The sequence below is a fragment of the Eleginops maclovinus genome, chromosome 7 (genome assembly GCF_036324505.1).
Source record: "Eleginops maclovinus isolate JMC-PN-2008 ecotype Puerto Natales chromosome 7, JC_Emac_rtc_rv5, whole genome shotgun sequence".
NCBI lineage: Eukaryota > Metazoa > Chordata > Actinopteri > Perciformes > Eleginopidae > Eleginops > Eleginops maclovinus.
Window position 1 is genome coordinate 11,093,336 of NC_086355.1, and position 24,161 is coordinate 11,117,496.

Sequence of the window (24,161 nt, forward strand, 5' to 3'; positions counted from 1 at the left end):
ACTTCCTTCAGGTGGTGGGTGTAGTTTGTATGAAAGAAAATACTTCTTATAAAATGTGTGATTTTCACGAAAGAAACTTTGCTGTTGAGTTTTCAGACTTATTTTATGGAGCACCACAAGCTAGTAAGCTAGTTCGATTATAATCAAAAGAAGGCAGACACTTCTTAGTCTGATTACTTCAACATTCTCCAACTGACACCAAATGATTCTAGATTGAGAAATAGCAAAACAGGTTAGAGGAAAGTATTTTGGGATGAATTGTGGCTTTAAGTTTACTATGTAGGGTTAACGCATCACCAGACCTGATTCAGAGGTATTTTTTCCTTTTATCTTTTTGTACTATATAATTAGGAAGTCCTGGATTGGTGGGCACAAACGCAAGGATGTCAAAAGGAAAAGCATGTTTCTACTTGAACTGCAGGAACAATACCATCCAGAGGTCCTTAATTATACAAAGGGTAAAATCTGGGCGTGACAATACTTACAGTTAGATACAAATCCACACACCATCAAATGTGAAGGGTGGGGAACTATTTGGGAAACGTCTAACTGCGTTCGAGTAACAGGTCATAAAGTTTTGCGTGTGTCGAAAGAAGTTTTTTTTTTATGTTTGATGATTCACAATATTGGAGAGCTCAGATAGTGGGAGCAAACAGCTTTATGAATGTTTTATCTCCCACTGAGATATCTAAGCCAAACAAAAATCTCCTGGAAAGATAAACCTTAACACAAGATCGATCATTCCCGTCAGTGTCAGGTCAACTTGCCATTGCAGGTATAGATTAAGGATCTTCTCATTTCCTGTATACGTGCCAAAGAGCAGATGGATTGCACATTAAAACCCGTCAGACGTGCCAATGATCATTTAAAAAATTGAAAATGTGGGAAAGAGGTGACATCAGAGAGGAGAAAGATATAAAATTGTGTTATTTTCCCAAGTTGTCCGTAGCATAAAGGTTGCGAGTGTGATGTAAATTCATAACACTTCAGATGTCTATGCAATTAAAAACTCCATGCAGCTCAAGGTTAAGATTCTCATTAGAAAGCACGTCTAAGGAAGACCAACAAATTACACAGTGGGGAATTCAAGTAGGTGCAAATGGATTCATGTGTGTTCATGGATAAATGCCCAGCCCACATGTTGAATATAGGCATCCTAGTAATTCTTAACAGGACTTATTCTGGCTCAGCTATAGGCACACAAACATTCCCTGATGCTTTACAGAGATTAATAACGACCTTGGTCACACAGTACATTTACGTTAGATGGATGAGAGAGGAACATTTTATCAGACTGTTCAACCTGACTAACCGCAGACGGTTGGAACTGAAGCTCGCTCGCAGACACAAATAAAGCCATGAACTGTTGCTAACACTGCACAGTGACTTGTGGTGGACTGTCATCCAAAAATACCACATAAAACCAAATCATTCTTATAAAGCTCTGCTGTCCCCACGGCTTTGAGCTTGGGATTCAGAGCTTATAAAGGGGATACTAAACCCCTTTAAGAGACTTTGTGGCCTCTGGGTTAAGGTAACAGTTAATTGTTTCGCTTGTGTCCTGAAGATATTCTCAGTGAGCTCATGAATCAAGCATGTGACTTATCCATCAAGCCACATCCCCTCCTTCTCCGCATGCAGCACACAGTCTGTGATTTATGGCTGGACAGTGGCCTGCAGAGGTGTTGGATTGAATGAAATACAGGGGAGAACATCTGGAAAGCCTATTAGCTCCAAATCACAGCTTGGGCCAGTCTGATAGCGAGGACTGATGCAGGCCTGGAATTGACATGCTGGTGCACACCAAGGGAAGTTGTGTCTCTCTCATCGAACAGACATGTGTGAACTGAGGTTGTTCATATTTTAAGTAGATCAATATTAATGGTCCTACTTAAAGCGCCAGGTGAGCTAACAAGAGCCTTAAATGAGCCTCTTCCATGTGTCTCTAATGTCTCCCAGATGTAGTAGTACTTCAGTCCTGTTGGCGTCCTTGGTTGGACGCATGAGAAACTCCTAATCTGAAAAATGAATAGGCCTTGATAGGATAAAACATCCATTCAAAAGCTGCGTGACACAGCCAGTATTACACAACTCCTTCTAGTCAAGGATAATTGAGTAAGAAAGAGCATCGGCAGGGAGTGTCTGCACAAGGTACCCCTGCCTCCACTCATCTTTGCCCCGTAATAAGAGGCGCGGGAGGTGTGTTGAAATACAACCCCGTCACCATTCATCCTCACCCCCTTGATGCAACAATGAATAGCATGCAGTCTGCTTTTCATTTAACGGAATTACCTTTGGGAGGGCAGCAGACGTCTCCTGAGTTGCTCTGTGTGTGTTCTTGTCATCCCCGCAGAGCTGTCTCATTAACACAGAAACTAGTAAGCTTAGTTAAAGAACAGCCCCATCTATGTCCTGCAGTCTGCGGCCTGCTGCATGGAAGCTGAAAATAATGACTCACACATTATTGAGTCTCCAGCCCCAGCACAACTCCCCAGGTCGCGACAGTGTAGGCCTCCAGCCTCTCTAATGAGTTGACTGTGATGGTAAGGCCACTAAAGATTTAGAGTAAGAGAACATAAGAGCCAACAGGGAGAGCTGTTATGTGTTATGAGAAGTAAAAAAAGTAGCACTAGCTTAGTCTAATTTATGGCCTTCATGAGAGGTTTTGTGACAGCTCGTGTGGCTTACCAAAAGAGGTTTCTGACACGGTACATGAGTTTAGACTTTCAGCATGAAGCATGACCTCTTATAATATTTCAGTTTGGAGTGAAGTAGCTATTACTCTTCCTCTGTAAAACATGTTTTACAGCCATTGAAAGGACCTAATTACTCAATCATCGGTAGGGTGGCTACTTCCTCTGTAACACTTATGAGTTCAGGCGTCATCTCACCGGGGTGTGGCTCATATCATTTAAATTTCATTAAAGCACGCTGGGAGACATCATTGATTCCTCAGTAAACCAGGAGTTTCCATGATGCAAGCTCATGGGTGGGGGGAATGGTAGACGTGTCACCCATCAGGAGCTGTCAGGAGCTGTCAGAGGACAGGATCCAGACCCTTGGCCAGGAGAGGCCAGGCCAGCCAGCTGTCACCTCTCTGACACTGGCTGAGACCATCCATCTGGCTGAGGGAGGCCCACCATGGGTGGAGAGAAACTCGCCAGATCACAGACTTCATGCACACGAGGGCAGGAATGCACGCATAAGCAGACAAGTTTCAGGTGCAAATTGACACATGAACAAACATTTTTGCACATTAAATGACACTCCTTCTTATGCATGTACCCAAGTTAAAACTCATACAAAGCTGCATGCCAGGGCTATTTTGGGCAATCACCAGCACAATCTGCGGTGCCGTCAACATGAATCCCTCCCAACAGACAGATCCGGGAAACAGAAGTGACTTGCTGCCACTGAACTGAACAGACACAAATAAACAATTATAACATTTGGCTGTAGAGCTCACTTTCACGTACAGTAACTCTCTGTCTCGAGTAAGCTTTAACAGCAGGAGTTTCTCCCTATACACCAATGCATCATTTCTGAGTACATACAAATTCCTTTTGCTTGCAATGACATTTGAATCAGTGGCAACTTTTATCTTAGACATGCCAGAGTGGTAGATCTATATCTCCTTTTTTAAATGTTAAACAACAATATTAATGTACATTTGCCGAACGTGGAACACATTCACCCTGGCAATGTTTAAGTAAGAAGGGTCAGTGGAGTTGCCAGACATATGGAGAGCATTTGGACATATTCAGACTCCGCATGGACCACAAGAGAGCCAGGCTGAGTGTTATACATCTTGTTTTGGTAACAGCTCATTTTCATAAGAATGTTAAATAGCCACAATCTTCCACAAAATCCTGGATCTGTCTTACTAAAAGAAACACATTTAACTCAATTATTCATTTGCTATTTCCAATATTTTTCGAGACTGAAATTACTTTCATTTCGTTATTAGTTTTAACTGAACCAAACTGTTTTGATTATAACCCTTAGCATATTAACAATTTGAAATGAACTTTTGGCTTCTGGGTTAGATCCTAATGGTTCAATAAGTATTATTGAGGGCTCTGATAAACCAATTAACCTAGGCACAGTTTAAATGTGGGTGACCTCCAAGCCAAACCCTTAGTTTCTATCTGCTGTTCTGTAGAGATGTTCCCTTTTCTCAAATGTGCTGTTAACAATGTGACTTGCTGTCAATGAATACTCTACAGGAGGTTATATGATTTTGGTAGAAGGCTTTACTTTTTGATGTGAAGAAGATAGCCACAATATTCCCTCCTATTCTTGACATATTCAAAGCCCAGGACCAATGCAGTAAAAAGAAAAAGAAGTCATTTTTGTGCATTAAAAGGCAGCATGTTATTCTGGTGACGTCACACGATAGATAAGGAGCCACAATGAGCCATGAGACATGTCACTGAAAGACTCAGGAGTTCAAAAACAGACAGAGGAGGAGAGTGGGAGACAGAGATCAATGATAATGTGATATGATCGATGACATAGTTGAGCTAGCAATTTCCCTCTGGTGGTCTCAACATCCACCGAGTTTTAGAGAGTATATTTTGTTTGGAATGGCTTTAATCTTCCCATCGACAGACACTACAAGACAGGCGGTATGCTGCAAGCGTTTTCCATTTTTTCCACCAGAGGATTGTGTCAGGTTCTGCAAGACACTTCAGTGTGGCACGTTGACAGGCAGCTTGTTCAAATAAAGAACTGACAAAGCTCTGAAATAAACGGCTCGACTGTTGAGGAAAGTATTTACAGAACCACATGCACATGACAACAGAAAACAAAAACAGAGCAATTTCTTCTATTGGTTCTCGGAAACTGTCGGTCCGTGGTGCTGAAAGAATATATTTGCAATTGTTTTAAAATGCACGGGGTTCTTTTTATACTTCAAATGATTTTAAAATGGTTACAGATAACTTTTAAAAAATGTGAGCAAATGAAAAACAAACGTTTTTTGTGACAGCTTTGAATAGTCAAAGGCTTTCCATTACTTGTGTTGAGGTTATATTTGACAAATTTCTTCATATGCTGCTGGTTGTTTCAGACAAAAGAGTGCAGAACCAGATGATGAGTGGAACTCATTGCTAAAGAATACAAATGCAAAAGATGACATGCTCTGCAAGGCTCAGAGGAATTTGAGACATGAATAGCAGACATTCACAGAGAGTCAGACAGCCATGCTAGCAGCTTTGTGAGGTTATAGGCAATGAAGTGCTTTGAGCTAAATGCTAATGTCAGCATGCTTACATTGCTAACAATGACGCTGCAGACAAGTTGTTGCTTAGAATGTATGATGTTTCCCCTGTGTTGAAAAAATGCAGCTGAGACTGATGGGAATATGATTAGTTTTGTTCAGGGATTAACCACAGTTTAACCAAATTAAATGACTGTCTGTCATCAAAAACGGTATAGGCTCCACCATAGACTTTACTGTATAAAGACTTTAACATGCTGTTGGCACTATGGGAGAGGTGAGGGGTTCAAATAAAGTCATCCTTCAGTTGTTGAGATATTTCAGTTTGTACCAAAGAGGTTTACCAAACGACTGGCTTTGACATCCCTAAAAACACATATTCTTTATTATACTGCTACAGTTAAACTCAAGTTTTCTAATGGGAAAGAGAGGTAACTTTGTTGTTCTGTATCTTAAATGAAGGATGGTGTCGGGCCCTCTGGGAAAACAGAGAAAAAACTAGATATAAACAGAAAGGCAGTTTAGGCCCTCTATAATTGAGAACCAACCCCGAGCAAGGACATATTAAAATGGCTAAATCATTAAAAAGTCAACATGTTTTAAACTGTGAGGTCTGAGTCATGGCTAATAAAGAAATACATTTTAATGATCTGGGCACAACATAAACCTTTTTCAATATTTCCTTCCTCCAATTTGAACTGACTGGGTCGCCTTCCTGTTGATCATTTTTTAATAAAGCTTGACAAAAGGCTATTGTTTGTACATGCCTACCTGTGTGCCAATAATGTTTAGATAGAATACTAAAATTAGGCCAGGTCTGTGTCCCTACCACAAAGATCCAGAAAAATCCAAACTCCAAGACTTTTCCTGACCATACAGATGAAAATATTTACTTATTGAAGTTACAATTGATATTTCAGTTGGAATTGCAGAGACGTTGTGTGACAGAGTAAGCATGCAGGCAGAAATATGTAATTGAAATCCAAATAAAGAAGGGCCACAAAGAGATATCTGAGACTTTGTAATTAGCTTTAAGCTGTCCTGATGTTAAGGAATCCACAAAGAGTCCCACATGTCTGCCGCTTTGAATCCTGGAGGTCTAATAACCGGTGTTTATAATGCGGTTACCAGATATGATCGTGGCAACAGTGATGTGTTTTATAGACCCTTTGTTGTTCAGACAAAGCCAAACAGGATAACATCTTTCTATTAAATTAGTGAAGTAATAACAATATTATTACTTTGGGCATCTCAACTATGACCTGATCAGAATTTCCTCCGCACAAGACCTTAGAGCTGAGGTCTATTTATTTGAATAATTTCTATTGAGATCATTTTTGGTTGAGAGAGGAGAGTCAAACAACTTTTATACACTACACCTATTTTACATGTCCCATTTGTCGTATTCATTGGTATATAAGTGATATATTAATAAGTGTTTCCACTGTTTTGGTTGCTGCCATGGGTATAATAATCGTTCTACCTCGGGCAGCATCAAGGTTGGATTGGGCCCAGATAAAAAGTCATAAACATCATCACCTAAGAGGGAGATTTGGTTTAATATACGGTAATAATAACAATGACAAACAATGTTTTACTATCACTTCCATAAAAACAGGGCCCAAAGACAAATCAGACAACAATAGAGGTATTTTATAGAGATAGAAAAGGGTTATATTTCATTATAAAGCCTCAACAACACTTTACATATAACTATGGTTGGTACCCAGGTGGCACTGTCACAGTAAAGTATGGCCCAGAACGAGCCAAGAACTTTTATTGAGCCGATATTAATTGATTTGTCCTGACCTACCCAGACCTGGCATCCCTGGGCTCTGCTTCCTCAGTGGAGTATTGCCAAGGTCTGTCCTAGCTCTGCATAAAAATAAATGAGAAGCTATGGGGCCAACTCTCTAAAGCCAGAGGATATTGTTCGATTTCACGTCAGCCCTCCAGGAGGCAATTTAAACAACCCAGCATGCTAATCAACCTGGTATAAAAGCCACCTCTTTTTTCTTTCTCTCCTATTGCAACGGGGCCAAAAAAGGACCTGAATACCCTAAGGGGAAAGGTAGAATTGGGTCTGAAAGAATATTACGGCCCAGTGTATTATAACTATATGATGTGGAAAAGGAAACAAGCACTTTTATTTAAAAACGCATTCCCTGCTCAGTTAAACTGGCATGACATTGTCACTTTTTATTTTTTAAGTCAGGGAAAAAAGCCTTGGGGTAACAATTGTCCCACAGAAAATATGCTTATATTAAAAATGTTGGCATAGTGAAACTACTTGAAGACTCTGCATCAGTATGTGAGCTTCCCTGCTGCCATCAACCCATCAGCAATGTCTCAGTGGAACCATATTGTGACCCTCGTCAGAGGAGGCATAGCCCCGATCCCCACAAATAATTCAATACTCTAATATCCCCTCGGTATTCGTTGTGACCACAGAAATAGGATAGTGTTCATTTTCTTCTTCTAACCTGAACCCACAGGTCAGGTGGTAGCAGATCACAGACGTCTCTGTGGCTCAGAGGTTAAGCTAATCATGCATGACTTGCTCACATGGCCCGGCCACTACCTTAAGAAATCTACACCAGCTTGTCATCCATGAGGCGGGTGAACCTGCTTTTCATGCTTTTTCATTGCTGGCTGCTTTAGTTGATTTGACTGTTTGATTGCTGTGGCAGCTTTCCACTCAATCCAACATTGTATAAACACAGTGGCACAAACTCCCACACTCTGCAGTTATACAACTCATCATCCCCATGAACTCAAAGTGCTTGAGAGACACATTCTGCAATGAACCCCTGTAAAACTGCATTCAGCATCAGAGTTATCAATTGTGTGTTTGTTAAGCTTGCCTCTAAGGATAGGGGTGTCCTTCATTTCTCTCAGTCTTAAGAATAATACAAAAAAAAACATAATTTCCTATTATCAGTTTATGAGTAGAGGTAAGAGCTGATAAACACTGCCCCCTACTGGCACACCAGATGTTCACAGTTATTTAGCATTATCAGGTAATGCAGTGTCAGTGTTTTTTGTTATGGATTTGTGCTAAACTGTCAAACACACCATCAGTTTATGACCTTATTTTTCTCTTATTTCATCATTTCATCAATAATTTCCCCCCTGATACATTGCTTCTCCCTGGCTCCATTACTGCTTGTTCAAATCAATACACATTCTGGTACTATCATTACAACAAAAAAACTGCAGAATCTGAGCTTTTATTTAAAATGAAAATGCCTTTACAAACAGAAACATTTGTAAAATCATCAGTAAAAATTCCATTGTTAGAAAGGTAATACAAACATTATACAAAATCTATAATGTCAGTGACTTGCATTGAAATATCATATAAATCATTAAACATTAATATTGTAAAATAGACGCTGCGTACCAAAACACTTCAAATATAAGCAGTAATAAGCTGGTCTTAATACAAATAAAGTATATATGAAACATTATCAATACGTGGAGGAAAAGACGACTATGACAATGTAGAATCTTTTTGACCACAGATTTTAAAAAGTGGGATACTTTTCCATTGTTATATGCTTACAGTATCGTAAACACCTATATTGTCCTTTATGAATTCAGACAAATTATGTAAAGCTTGTGGTGATTTTATTCTCCTACAGCACATTCATTAGCGCATTACGATTTTTAAAATGGCAAATATCTGTTGTGACAACACGTCACTGCACAACAAACTAAAATGTTAAGGTCAAAATATGACATTTACAAGATTAGTGCTGTCAAATTGATTAGAGTTATACATTCTTATTTATGATGGATTGATTCATAAATATTTACATATTATGTAGCATTATTAATGGATACTTTATATCATTTAAAAAGACAAACAACTAAAACAACAGAAATAACTATACAGCTGTTGATCTAACACTTTTGGAATGGAATTAAAAATAACTTGAAAATGAATAAGAGAAGTAAGGTTATCTTAAAAGGAAGGAAACAATGTGCGAGTTTTAAAAGTACAAAATGTAAATAATGCAAAGTCATTTCAGGAGCATGCCAGCTCTCTGACTCTGCCTCACTGTGTATGAGATGGCTATCTCTGTTGTTGCTGCATTTAAAAAAAAAATGTTTTGATAGGATAATGGTACAGATTTCATTTTGATATTTTGTATAACTTTACATAAAAAAACGATACAGGCAAGCGACATACTTTAGATGAACCGCTCTTTTTTTCACTTGGTAATTGTCTGCTTCTTTTCCTGCTGTATTTGTTTCTACAAAACCACAGCAGATATTTGTCTACAGTCAGACTATCTATACATTCCATAATAGTCATTGCACCCTGCCCTTAAATGGTTGTATAGATCTCAAAGCAAATTCTCTGTAAGGGATTAATAAAGTATGTCTTCTTCTTCTTCTTCTCATTGTGTTATGTTTACACCTGCACTTTTATTATCCACTTCCGTCTTGAATTCTACCAACGCAACAACTTCATTGTTCCTTTCCATCTTCACTAAAGCTTTCATTGCGAGGCTTTTCTTCTGTAAGGCCACACTTGACCTCATGTTTATCTTTAACAACTTCACCCTCAGTATTATCTGACTGCATCTTAGACTTATCTGAGTCATGGCATTTCACCTCCACTTCTTCTTCTTCTTTTTGATCTGGCTCTGCTGTTGCAGTGTCTGGAGACTCTTGAAAGGTGTTGCTAGGTGTGGGGCTCTGATATTGCGGGGAGCAATGTTCCTTATCTGTTTCTTCACAGTCACCTTTACTTTCTGTTTTATTTACATCTCCAGAAACCGGTTTGACTGTTTCACTGAGCTCTTGCTTGTTATCTTGGCTTGTGTGTGTTTCTTCTTCTGCCTCTTTTAAATCTTTCTCATGTAGTGTTGTTTCTAAACCTTTGTGTTCTGGAAGGGTGGGTGACTGTTTGTCTTCAGTAGAGTGATCTGATTCATTTCTTTCCTCCTCACCCGATGAGTCAGACTGTCTGACATTTTTCTCTTTAGTTTCTTTAGTGACCTGAGAGTTGGCATCTTCGTTGAGTTCAGTAGTAGTGTTATCAGGTGGCTGAGCAACAGTTGAAGTTTCAGCGCTGGCAGGAACAGACCGCATTTCCTCAGCCTTATCATATTTCTTCTCTGGCTCTAAAAAGACATACAGTAAAAGAAAACAAGTACAATTACTGCACGTGACTTCTCATAATTTCACAATAATTAAATCAGCATTACTTTATTGGGGTTTAAAAATTCAGAAAATGTTTGGTCATTTTTAAAAGGCCATTGTTGGTCAAATGTTAAAATCTTTCTTCTATCAAAATAGAAAATGCTAAAAAGTGCAACTGTCAAGATCATGGCAAGGGATGGCTCAGCTAATTTTGTTAGCTAACATTAGTTTTTCCTAATTAAGTATTTAACATTGGCTTTTCATTGTTCAGTTTTATTTGTCTTTATTTGTCATCTTAGTGCTTGTTTCGCTGTGATTATCTGAATCAAGCTCAAATGTAAAGGTTTCCAAACCTGGCTGTTCAGAAACAACGGAGGATTTCGGGTCGGACTGCGTCTCCTCACATCGGACGCCAGTCATATCAGCTGGGTCTGGATCTTCTTTCTCAGGGTCTGAGGGATCCGACTCTGAGACTGTTTTCTCTGCATTCCCTCTCTGCTGGTCCGCATCTTCATCTCCAACATTACTTTGATCAATAGAAGAAGTTGACTCACTATGCCGAGGGGAAGTAGGAGACTCAGTTTTCGCATGCTCTTCAGTGTTATTTTCTAAAACACAAACACAGAAAAAAAAAGAATTAAAGCGAAAGGCTTTGAGAAATTAACCCCACAGGGCAGTCTTGGGAATTGGGAGTCCAACAAAAGCAATATGCTAGTAAAAAGTAGTAACTATACATTGATCAATTCAATAATGTTTCATCTAGTGTTGCTGTACAACTTCACAAAAGCTACTCACACTATAGCAATGTAGAACAATTGTGTTGTACCTGTCCATTAGCTGTTCATGATTAAGTATTTTATAAATGCTTTTCACTGTGCAGTATCTTCTTTTGTTTCCTTTATTCCTCTTCATAGTTTTTGTTTTCACTCTGACAACCTGAATCAAGCTCAAACTGTTTTATAGTTTTCAGACCTGTCTGTTCATGGACAATGGAGGATTCCAGGTCAGAATGCGTCTCCTCACTTGGGACCTCCGACACACCAGCTGGGTCTAGATCGGCCTTCTCAGAGTCTTTGAGTTTGCCCTGTGAGTTTTTTCTCTCTAGATGCTCACTGGCCTGGTCTGCATCTTCATCACCAAGATCATTAAGATCAGCAAAAGAAGCTGACTCACTATGTGTAGGGGAAGGAGGATGCAATTTTTGTACTTCCTAAACAAGAAAAACAGAAAAAAGGAATTGAAAACAAATTATGCTTCCAGAGATTAAACCCAATAGAGCAATTAATCAAAAAGCAAACAAAAGCCATGCGCTAGAAAAAAAGAAAAAAAAGTTGGGAAGAATATTGATTAATAAATTGATCAACAGAAAATGAATCATCTCTATTTAACAATCACTTTGTAAAAAGAACGTTATGCTTGTTTCTTTTTTTGGAAAGAAATCCTGTGGCTTTTAAACTGTTGATCAAAGAAGGGATCTTCACATGTTTCTATTTATGACATATTATAATGAATATGTTTGATTTGTTAAACAAAAAATTGCTTTGGTACGAAATAAACATAATCAATAGTTGCAGCTGTCAGCCATCAATAAGGTAAAGTTAATACCCCTCGAGATCTGTGAAGAATCTTTTCTTTCAAAGATTTTTCTGCGCTCTTTGACTACGCCTGTAAACAGGAAACAGCACACACATCAACATATAGTATTATTTATACTACTTTTAAGATATAATAAATAAAAGTGTTGGTGGAACCTTTTTTTGGCATATCATCTTGAATATCGGTGTTACGACCTGTGAACAAAAACCGAAATGAATGAAATAGAGAGTGCAATCCTGGTTTACTCCTTAATTGCTGCAATCAATTAAAACTTGAAACTTCAGAATCTGTGTCCTGTTTGTGATTTCTAGCAGGTTCATTATGTTTCTAATACCTTGATTCAAATTGCCAAGAGGCTGCTTGGAGCGGATTGTGGATTCTCTGTTAGGAAGCAATGCACGTTTTTCGTGACGTCGAGCTTTCTTATCATCTTCCTGTGAAACAGCTTAAAAATACAAAACATAAAGTTACTCACCAGTAAGAAATAATGATATTGAATATAAAAACAAATCTAAAACAATAATACTGACAAGCGTTTTCACATGAGAGCCATGGACTGCAGACAAATGGATACCAGTAGGAATTAATACATGCCTTCTTCTAAGCTCAGTCTCAGACTCAAAACGCCTGCTGTTTTAATTCAAAGGATCGTGCAGCTTTGGAGGTATGACCTATCTCTACTGCTTTACAACTCTGGTCTGCAACACTCCCTGTTTACAATGAAGTCTTAACAGCTAAATGAAACTTCTACTCTCTCTATATAATATGCAAAACCTGATCATCATCTAACCTACAATGTTTTATTAAATTACAAACAGAAAACAACAAAGAAATTAGGACCACAAAGGGTCAGGTTCCTATTATGTTTATTAAAATCCCTTTTTTTTAATTTGATTTCCCTTGAGCTTTATTTATTGGTAATAACAACTATTTTGAGCAGCACCTACACTTTTTATTTCTGGTTCATTATTTGTCTTAACTGCTTGTTCTCACATCTCAGTAGTGCAGAAATGATTATTATATTCAAGGAAAATTAGGAAAAAAAACATTTAAATCATCAATAAATCCTCTTAGTTATTTATCAGGTATAAACGCCTTAGCCTTTTTGGGTTCAAACAGACAAAATCATACCTTTTGGTACAGGTGGTAACTGTTTTTCAGCATCATCTTTTGCAAAACATGCTGAAACCATGAGTGAGAGGACAACAAAAAGAAGAAAAACAAATTGTGTTTAGTTTCATATGTTGAAAGTTAGAGTTAAAAAAAACAAACAGCTGCTTGTGTACAATTATACTGCAATTAAATAACTTTCAATCTCTAAATGAAAGAGTATGTAGAACACCAATAATATGAGGTCAACTGTTACACATAGCTCTGGATATGTTATCATTAGTGTACACGTGTGCTAATGTTACTTTGTTGATGAAAACAATATTTTTGTTTAAGGTGTAATACTATTACTTTACCTTTTTGGCGTAGTTTGCAGAACAAAAATATACCGAGACCAACCAACAGAATACCAAAGAAAATGCCAAGACCGGTAATCATTCCTACAGATGAACTTTTGACTGCACAGAAACACAGAAGTAAAACTTACAGTGACATGTTGTGACATTACATTCATAACTGAAGCAACAATAATACAAAATAAACATTTTAGTTTACACGTTGGACATGAACCCTGCCATCCCTCTTGATATTAAAACCAAATAATAAAGAAACTAATTTGAAATACATTTGTTTACCAATTATTACTATGAATAATATTCATTCATTCATTCATTCTGTTACGGAAACACACTCAGCAGATGATTTGTGTGTGTGTTTCTTTTACCACTGGTGAGTTTCACATTGAGTGCAGGCTTGCAGGTGTTTCTTACTAGCTTACAGAAGGTTAATAATAAGAATGTTCTTATTAACATAGTGACCTACCTGGATAGCAATCCCATGCAGTGAATGTAGCTGTGTTACTACCCGCAGGGTTGCTGACTGTACAACTGTACTCTTCCTCATCATGTTTACCCCCCAGAGGTATTTTGAACTCTGGGCCAGGCTGCACGCTTCCTTGATATCTCCACTCAAACTTCATTCCGGATTGAATTTGTCCGGGCTCTGCAGAGCACAGTAGCTTTCCAGAGACGGTACCACTGCTGTCATCCTTTATCTCACAGGATATGGTGGGCGTGGCGACCTTGTCTAAACGAATGCATTAATGAAGAAACGAATTAATACCTAAAAGAATGATGCTGTTATGTAACATTTCCTTCATCTAATAACAACATTTGAAACATGGTAAAGTATATAAAGGAAAAATAACAGGATACAAATTAGAAAATAGCCACTGAAACATATGATATACATGAAAGTGGCAAAGATCAAAGTACACATTGTATTTCAATTAAATTATAACTAAACGTCAGTATCACAAAAAGGAACTTGCTATATTCTGTTCTTCTGGTTTTATTTTTAAGTTAATAAATAGCTAACTATAATTTTGACTTCTGGTACATGACATTAAGGCCAACACCCATCAGAGTTGGCGCCAGAGCAGATCTACTGGAGGGGCATTGGGTCATTGGCGGGGGGGGTGGGGGGGGCTTGCTTGCTTGCTTTTGTGACATTAAAAACTCTTTAGCAACTTCGAACTCAGCGTCAATTATAGTCGATTGTGACAGATCGAGAATATGCTTCACAGCTGGTAGGAGGGGCATCAATGACCGCTAGGGGGGGCACGGCCCTCGAATGCCCCCCCCTTAGCGCCGGCACTGAACACCCTGACATATTGCAATGTAACAAAGTCCCAGTAATTCCTACTTTGGCTGTGAATGTAACTGTGTATTGCATTCAGTTATTTTGATTCATTATACTATCTTAACTGATAACAAGGCCATCATAAAAATCTAATCAATGTAAAGAGTATAAAATTGTTTCTTATAGGTGACTTATTAACAATATAACCAACAGACACTGTTGGGTGAGGAGAGAAGTCCAGTCTCAGTGACTTGATGAGTCCTCTGTGGGGCTTTCACGCTCTCAAGAAAGCAACCACATGCAGTCCTTCATGTTTTTGATACTACTACTCTGTAAACGTTAAACTTCTTTAAACTGTAAATACTAACAAAGCTTATTTCAATACAAATGTTATTGTTTTTTACCAGTGACTCACAAGCTTCTTCTAAAATTGATTATCAGCTACAAGTTGTCAACTACAAAGTGATCTAAGTTGAGTTGATAATAAAACATGTTTTCACTGCATTTAACTCGTTAAAAAAACACATTAAAGAGTTTTGTGTTGATCAGTGTCCAATGTACATTTAAATATCCATTGTAATACAAAACTCTTGAACAAATAAACATTAACATAATAATATTAACAGTGGCATCCTAATAGCATGCCATCTATTTCTTTGTGAATTGTTTTTTTTAAGGTTATTTAAAAGGCATGGGGTTGCTATAGGAACACATCAACTTCCTACTATAAAATGAGAGTAACATTGTCAAGTAACAAACGGCATACAACCAAAGTAAGGAAGTACAGAACACTTACCAATGACTTCCAATTTATAAAAAGAGCGATGCAACTTTTTGTTAATTTCTAGTTCCAATTCATACTCTCCACTGTCTTCAAACCTGAGGTCAACAATGTGGATATCTGCAGAGAACCAGTCAAGAGTGATCCTGTTTTCAAATGGTTTGTAAACATGTTCCTCCTTGCCATCAAACTCTATCAATTTGTTGCCTTTATGTTTCCACAGAATTCCATCAGGGGGTCCAGTGATGTCTGACTTTAAGGAGACCTCCCCCCCTTGCAGGGCATACTTTGGAGACTGTCCTGCAACTAGACAGAAAACATACATGAATGTGTAGCTATAGGCAGCATAGTGTGGGAAAGTGTAACATTGAAAGATATGATAACAACTTTACACAATAACTCATATCTGTGCAACAATTGATTAACTTTAATAACACAGTGCCTGAGAGACGACGCTGAAGTTAGCATCCGATTCAGAGCTTCGGATTCGGCAGCGAAGGGGAAAGTTAAGGGATATTTAATTTACAGCGCTGAGAGAGCAATCCTCCGTTCTTTGAGCCTCTTAAATCGCTGCATAGCCAATTTATTTGATAGATTAGATTATCCCAGAGAGTCTAAACATTCTTTATAATACTGTTTCAGATTTGTGAAACCTTTATTCTATTTGTGAAAATACAAAAAAAGGGAGATTTCGCTGCTTTTTTTATTTGTATCTAGACCACATTGGACCAGGTCCTCATATATTAACTAAGTAAAGCACTCTTCAAATTGTTCTTTCAAAATGAAATGAAAGACTGCAGTCGAACTGTCCACAGAGTGCCTGCTGACACTCTGCGGAAAGTCAGAATTCTAGGATGTCATTTTTTTATTTTTTTTAAATAATGTAGCCCTAATCCTCTTCCGTAGAATCCAGATTGATGTGTAACTCCGCCTATGGGGTCTCTCTGCAGGCTGCAGACGTCTTTCATTTTATTTTGAAAGAACAATTTGAAGAGTGATTTACCTTGTTTATATATCAGCACCTGGTCTGATGTGGTCTCGATGTGAAAAAAGCAGCGAAATCTCCCTGTTTTTGTATTTTCACAAATACAATAAAGGTTTCACAAATCTGAAACAGTATTATAAAGAATGTTTCTGAGATAAATAAATTGGCTATGCTGCTATTTAAGAGGTTCAAAGAACGGAGGATTGGTCGCTCAGCGCTGTAGCCTATATCCCTTAACCTGTCCCTTCACTGCCGAATCCGAAGCTCTGAATCGGAAGCTAACTTCAGCGTCGTGCCTGAGAGTAGTATGATCATTCACAATGCTGAGTATTTATGCTGTATTCCTATAATAACTGTTGGTATACATTGAACATTAATTGGAGTTCTTAACCAAAAGAGTTAAAGGTCAATACCTGTGCATGTATCATACACTTTATTACCTGCATCGAGATATTATGAATTATTGTACTCAGCTTTGGATAAATCATTAACCTGTCCATGCCTGACCTGCAAGTGAAATAGAAGGAGTACACTGACGTTTTGAAGACGACAGAAAAACATTTAAACCGAAAAGAAAGTAACACAAACATTCTCACCTAGGATTGAGGTGAGGAAGAAATAACTCAGGAAATACCGACGAGCCATTTCAGAAGAGCAGAAATATCCCCTTCTGAAGCATTTACTTTCACTTCTTCCCTGCCAGGAGTTCCAGGTTTTTTTTTTTTCCCGATACAGTTAGTCCAAAGGTTCACAGATTGTTATTTTTACTCGAACAAGTTAGGACAGACTTCAAAATTAACTATTTAGTACCTGCACAGGTGATCCTTGGGGTGTGTTTTAGGACTTAGGCTGACAAACAGGAATAATGGCAGGAATAACAGCTGTTTCCGGTCCTTCGATCTTCGGATTTCCCACACCTTCAAAATAAATTTGACATTTTCTGTTAGTTTTGATTTTACTTTGAGTATGAATTTCAACTAGCTGGAAATTCTTTTATACAGTAGTTTCTCAACGATAAAACAGTAAGGCTATTACCAAAATACTTAATAAATGTTAATAAACTATTCGTTTTATTGACCACTAGATGGCAGAGTATAGTGAAGGAGAAATACAAAAAAGTGATTGTGTGTGTGCGTGTGTGTGCAAGCGCGTGTGTGTGCTTTCGTGCGTGCGTGTACATACAAAAGCAACAGGTGCTATTAGTGTTGGTTCTTACATGAAAGTCACACCTCCTGTTAATATGCATATTTTTAGTTATTTAAATGCACACGTGTTTTCTCAAATACACATTGTTTCTCTCTGTGAGCCACATCTCATTGCTTGCTACGACTGTGCAATCTTAGCTGTGGTATCGATTAAAACTTTGTATTTCTTGGTATTAAAAGTCTTGAAAGCAACTGTTGTACATATTTTTGTATCAGTATAAAGTTCAGTTTTAACAATGGCAGCTGTTATATTACATTGTACTGTTTAATGATGAACATAGGGATTGACTTGTATTTTAAAGTCTTACAAATAAAGAACATAAACATGCTGTAAAAAATATCTTTATTTACATCCTTTTGGTAATTTTTCCTTTCATCCATTCTATCAACAACAACGTCCATTCACAGAAGTCTGTGTCATTTGGCTTTCTTAAGCTGGTGTTATTCTGTGTATGTGTGTGTAGGACTTCATGAGTGTCACACTGCCGTGGTGCGACACTCCCATTGGTAAAACACACTCCTCTGTTAACACCCCTCGACCAACGTCCCAGCACATCACTGTGGAGATAACTTGGTTCTTGTTATCCCGTCCCCCAGTGATGAAGAGTTTGTTGTTACAGGCAGCGATGGCACAGCTCGCCCTCTCCCCCAGACGGGTCACAAGGGACCAAGAGTCAGACAGAGGTGAATAGCAGTACATGGCATGCATGGCACCACCTGGAAGCAAACAAAGAAACCATATTAAAGATATACATATCCACACATACAATTTTCACCTAATAAACCTGACAAAAACAGCCTAATTGTTTTTTAAAAAAATGAATTAACTCTTTCTTTTTGAGTTTTCAGGTCCAACTAATTAATATGAAATCGTCTGATTGCTGGCCATCATTTTAAGAAGAAATAGGTATCCATACTACAAATTGCTCTTCTATATTTTAATGATGACACACTCAACATAAACTTAAAAACATGATCAGACACATACTTAATTTAAAGCCAGTGGTGGAGGAAGAATTTCCATCGTTTACCCACGTAAAGATTTGGATAGTCCCAAACAAAAATAGTATGTTACAAATTTTACGGCCTTTATAATTTCTATTAGCAAAATGTGTCGAGAATTTCAACAACAAAATAACTCATAATACACAAATATCCCCTAAAATGTTAAACTAATACAAATGATTGGATTACTATAATGTTAAATGCATGTGTAAGTAGCATTACATTGTTTTAGCTAAAGGTACTTTGTATATACTACTCGGTATTTCATAAATACATTTAAATGCAACATATTTTACATGCAAACTGATATATTGGCGCAAAAAGTATAATATCCTCTAATCAGTTTAGAATAAGCTTGTTGTGAATACATCCATGTAAAGTATCAATACATGTATTTAGTTACTATCAACCACTGCCACTTACCAACTATATAGATGCAGTTTTTGAATGTGACTGCATTGGTGCATTTGGTTTCAATGGGGATGGGCGCCCGCAGCTCCCAGCTGTCGGTCCCTGGTTCCCAGCACTGAACCTTGTCAGTTGCCAACTTTCCATTGGGCCCACCACCAATCACATAGATCCATCTGTCAAAGCTTGCAGCAGCAAACGAGCTAACACCTACAGCAAGAGGTATCACCTGCCAGCAGTACCAAACAGACAAATAAAATAAATGTGTGAGGTATAAATAGTTTAAAAGATGTAAATCATTTAACACCTTATGCATACAATATTTAATAATGGTTGTCATTAAGATCTTACATTTTTATATCATTTAATGGAAACATATTAATGATAAAGATATGATCTTATTGTGGTAATAATATACAGAAAAATTGATAATTAAAATAAATGTATTTCAAAATGCTCTTGATTTCAAGTTTATGTTTTTATTTCATCATATTATGTTCCAAATTATACTTGTTCTCAAAGTCTATGCTTGCAAGTTCAGGAGCTGCAACCGGAACAACCCAAAGTCATTCTGAATAAACCTTCTAGCTGCTACTAACAAACTTTGACTTTAGAAATAAGGCCTTTGAAGATCAGCTTTAAAGAACATTTGCTGTCATCTTATCCAAAAATTCCACTTTTATAGAATTCCTGTATGTTTACCTGTGTCCATCGATTATGAAAGGGATCATAAGCCTCTACACTATCAAGTCTCTGAACTCCTTCGAATCCACCCAGAGCGTAAACCTTCCCTCCATGAACTGCCATCTTGTGTCTCCAGCGTCCTGTGGTCAGGGACTCGATCTGGATCCACTTGTCCAGGGCGCCATTATATTTCCAAACATCATTCTGTGTCTCTTTACCTCCTGCAAACAGAAACATTAGAGACAACTGTCATAACACATTGATGTTTCGCTGAAATCTTTATCATGACTCTACTCTATTGGACCACACACTTTTCATACTGATCTAAAATGCTGTGACCTAGTCTGAACTGCAGAATACAAGTGCAAAGTACAAGTTTCTGACTGGTTAAAATGACCTCGGCTGGTATGTCAGTTTCTGATTTTGGAAACACCTGAACCCCCTACAAACTTAACGGCAGATTAAATCACATCTTCCTGTTGTTCTGTTCAGCAGTCTCACTGACTATGCCACCAGATTCTTTGAATAACAGAAGCCTAACACCATTCACAACAAACTGTTAACACAATAAAGATGCAAAAGAATAACTTTTGTTAAAGAAAACATAACTTGGTACATAAATTCTCACTAAAGGGAGAACATTTTCAGCTCCATCTGCACTGTAGGGACATTTATGACACATATTACAAAAACTAAACCTTTCCATAAAAATACAAATAAATGTAATTTGCAACCTCTCTCACCAGATATGTACACTTCATTGCGAAAAGTGATGCATGCAAACTCCACCCATTTCTTGTTTTGTGATTCATCCTCCATCTCTGTGATGGGCAGCCTGGCTACCTCCAGCCTGCTGCGCCTGAGGGGGTCCAGACAGGTGACAGTAGAAATAAAGCGTTCATCTTTAGTGCAGCCTCCAATGATCAGGAACACCTCGGACAGATAGTGCCGCACACGAGGTTTAGTTCGTTCAGAGACAACCTAAGATGTAAAACATGTAGAAAGCACATTCAACTAAAACAATGAAAGACAGCAGTAGTTATTTTAGTACAAAATGATTGTTTATCACAGTATTAGTATTAGACAGCTTTGCTTAGCTAGTTGACAAAGTGATGTTTCTAAAAAAAGCCTACCAGCATTTTATCAAGAAATGATGATGTCAGACAGAATAACACATTTTTAGTCCTTGCTGTGTACTGACCTCGCTGCCAGAGAGGTGATAGATGCGGGCCTCTTGCAGCAAAGGAAAAGCCTCACTGCAGCGGCGAATCAATTCATCTGACTCCACTTTTTCTACGAAGTAAGCAGGCTCCAACAAAGGCAGTCGCACATGTGAGAGCAACCTGACTAGTGAAGGATAGCGTTCATCCTGCCTGGCTCTCACCCAGTGCATGAGTGCTTCAAAAACACACTCCTCACACTTCACGTCAAGGTCATCCCTCTGCAGGACGGCCTCCAGCGACTCAGCCGGCAGCTCCAGGAAGTCCTGCTGCTGGACTATCTGGGAGAACTGAGTGGTGATGTAGTCCTGAGCACTGATCTTCAAGGCCAGCAAGGCATGTCTCTCAGCCAGATTCAGGATACCAATGCAACTCTCCAGGTGCAGAGACTTGTTCAGAAAGCCAGCACATGCATCCACCACTCGTAGAAACTAAACATGACAGGGCCGGCGTGGGCGTTAGTATAACTTCTAAGATGGAAATTTTGAAAAGACTCCGATGTTACGCCGACTTACAGTGTTTCTTAAAATGTTCCGTGATAAATAGATAAAACCACATTTAAAAAATGAGCCACACTAGAATTTCAAAAGTGTTGCACAAAAGGAAAACATGACAACATGAACATTGTCTTAGAAACTTAAAAGTTGACGAGGGCCATAAGATGTTTTCTGGAACTAACTCTCAACAAGAACAACAAAAAAATGTTGTGTGCGCCTCAATGTTGTAATATTTTATTTTGTATTCTACTATTTGTTGTTTTAATCATTTTAACCATTTTAACACTTTACAGTTTACTGTGTCAGATTTACCAATAATAACATTGTTACCCAAATTAGAAAAGTGCTTTATAAAGTTATTATCCCATGCATATCCCCAAATTGTGTCCTAAATATTAATTTAACTCTAACCTAAATAAATCCTTAATCTAAAATGAATAAAATACATAAGTAACAACCAGATAGCTTTTTTCTTATTATTATAAAACAATTCTAATTGCTCACCCCAAAATAGAAGTACAGAAACACAAACCTGTGCCTCCCCCCATTTAGTAGGGCACAGCTGTGTAGTTAATTTAAGCTTGTATGGAAAACTGATCCTAAGTGTAAACAACAGTGCAACTTTCACTTCCCTCTTTGTCTCAATTCTTACTTAGTAAGATGTATTATCCACCAAGTGGGGGAAAAGGTGACGTGCAAAAACTACATGTAATTTTGCACTACAGCAGAGTCTTTTCAAATGTACATAAATGTGCTTTCTGCTTCACTTCTGTACCATTGTGTGACACTGAATAAAAGTCTATTGTATTAAAAGTAAACTGTTGGGTTTAAACTTTGAATTACGGTAATTTGTTCTTTTACTTTCAGTGAAGAACATTATGAGTGTGTGGTCACACCGACGTAAATGAGAAAGCGATAAAAAACCCACGGGCTGTCAAAAGTTTGTCAAGATTAAAGGGAAATATTTTTCTTATCATGCTTATTTATGTTGTGAATATATGTTAATGATCTCATATCTTTATTGGTTTTTGAGATTTTGGAAGTCAATGAGTTTATGTAGACATGTCATATACTTATATAGTAGTAGTTGTTTCACCTGAAATTGACTGGCAGCCTCTAGAATTCTCTGGACATTCGAGTGAGTGAGGAGGGCACTGCTGGTGTAGGTATACTCCAGGAGAGAGTGCATCGTCCCACTGTCCAAACCCTTTATTTCCACACGTTCCTCATGGCTCTCTTTTAGACCACTGCAAAACATAGCCCTACAGAAATAAAACATTAATTCGGGCTGCTGTCAAGCTAGCAGGGCTGTCACAGTGGAGTTAGACAATACAATACTTTATTTTACCTGAAGTAATGACTGGCAGCAGCAAGTATGGCTCTATGACAAGGGAAGTCATGTCCCTGAACACGCAGTACCACATCGGTCAATTCTCTGTTCACTCGTAGGGTCTCCATCCCTCTCTGCAGCTCCACAGGTAGACCTACATCTTCCCAGTGTAACTCATTTGAGGCTGTCTGGCTGATTTCCTCCTGATCTCGACTGGAATCATCTCCAACAAGTGGCAAAGGACAGTCTGTAGTCGTTTCCAGTGACTCACTCATGTTTTACACCAGAAGCCCCTCAGAAACTCTGAAAACAGCGTGCAGCGACTTTAGTTGCACTTGCACTATAACAAAGACCTCTACGGTTTACGCTTGAAACAGTTGTGTCGCTTTGAGTTGTGGACCTGTTTTTTCCTGTTCTCTTCATACTTCCTATTTCTGTTCAGTGAGGAACATACACAACGCTTGCTTCTAGACACTTCCTCTTCTTGCGCTGAGTAAATTTCCCCTAAGTTACACAATTTTTATCTTTACTCAGAAGACACAGATGCTGAGTCTCTTCCAACAGATTGCACCAAATATAGAATACTGCAAGTAATACTCAGCATCTTAACCGAAGAGAATCACTGTCATTGCAGCATGACACAGTTAATAAAGTGTCTTAGTTTTGACTGAAGTTAAAAACCAGTCGTAATATAGGTCTTGGAAAAAAGTTAAAATACGTTGAATCAGATAATTAAAAAAAAAAAAAAAAAAAATGTGTGTGTGCCATGTGTGAATTGCACACATACTTATTATAAATAGGGGGCTATAAAACAAAGATATATACTCTAATGTATTGACTACTGTAGCGGCTGTATTTCTAATTGACACATATTTCCACAGTTCTCCTATGAAATGCAAGATATGATACGCGAGTGGCCTATATTACATTGTTTTTTACAGACCTATACATTTTTAATGCCCTAACTCTAATTCTTTATCTGTTTCCCTTTCTTCTTATTCTGACTATACGTGCTACTGATGCCTCTCAGATCAATAAAGGACTCTAGCATAATATCTTTACCTCTTATGAACAGCTAACCTGCAAAGTCCCAACTACTTTGATAGTAGACACTATCAAAGCAATAGTTCAGGCTGGATGCTGAAATGAGAATGACATACTATTCCGCAGAAAAAAGTTCTTCTCCACTAAGTGGCACTATTGCCTCGTTGGTCTGCAATCCCATTCAAACACAATCTGAAGTTATTTCATGTTTAAATGTTTAGTAAAATGGGTCAAACTTGGATCCGAGCTGGTTTTTTTTGTTGTTTTTTTTGGTTTCCTA

At 38.0% G+C, this 24,161-nt stretch overlaps 2 protein-coding genes across 2 annotated transcripts; both read right to left on the reverse strand.

Annotated features, from left to right (window-relative positions):
* Positions 1-8,432: 8,432 nt before the first annotated feature.
* cd58 (CD58 molecule) lies at positions 8,433-17,359 on the reverse strand. Its single transcript, XM_063887978.1, has 11 exons — positions 17,085-17,359; positions 15,519-15,809; positions 13,904-14,167; positions 13,438-13,539; positions 13,103-13,153; positions 12,306-12,416; positions 12,127-12,165; positions 11,958-12,040; positions 11,348-11,585; positions 10,729-10,983; positions 8,433-10,356 (listed from the first exon to the last, which is right to left on the reverse strand). The coding sequence occupies exons 1-11, from the start codon at positions 17,131-17,133 to the stop codon at positions 9,698-9,700; spliced, it is 2,142 nt and encodes a 713-aa protein (XP_063744048.1). The 5' UTR covers positions 17,134-17,359; the 3' UTR covers positions 8,433-9,697.
* Positions 17,360-18,019: 660 nt separating this feature from the next.
* klhl6 (kelch-like family member 6) lies at positions 18,020-23,277 on the reverse strand. Its single transcript, XM_063887469.1, has 7 exons — positions 22,856-23,277; positions 22,604-22,769; positions 20,992-21,441; positions 20,534-20,771; positions 19,809-20,011; positions 19,122-19,335; positions 18,020-18,410 (listed from the first exon to the last, which is right to left on the reverse strand). The coding sequence occupies exons 1-7, from the start codon at positions 23,110-23,112 to the stop codon at positions 18,124-18,126; spliced, it is 1,815 nt and encodes a 604-aa protein (XP_063743539.1). The 5' UTR covers positions 23,113-23,277; the 3' UTR covers positions 18,020-18,123.
* Positions 23,278-24,161: the final 884 nt, after the last annotated feature.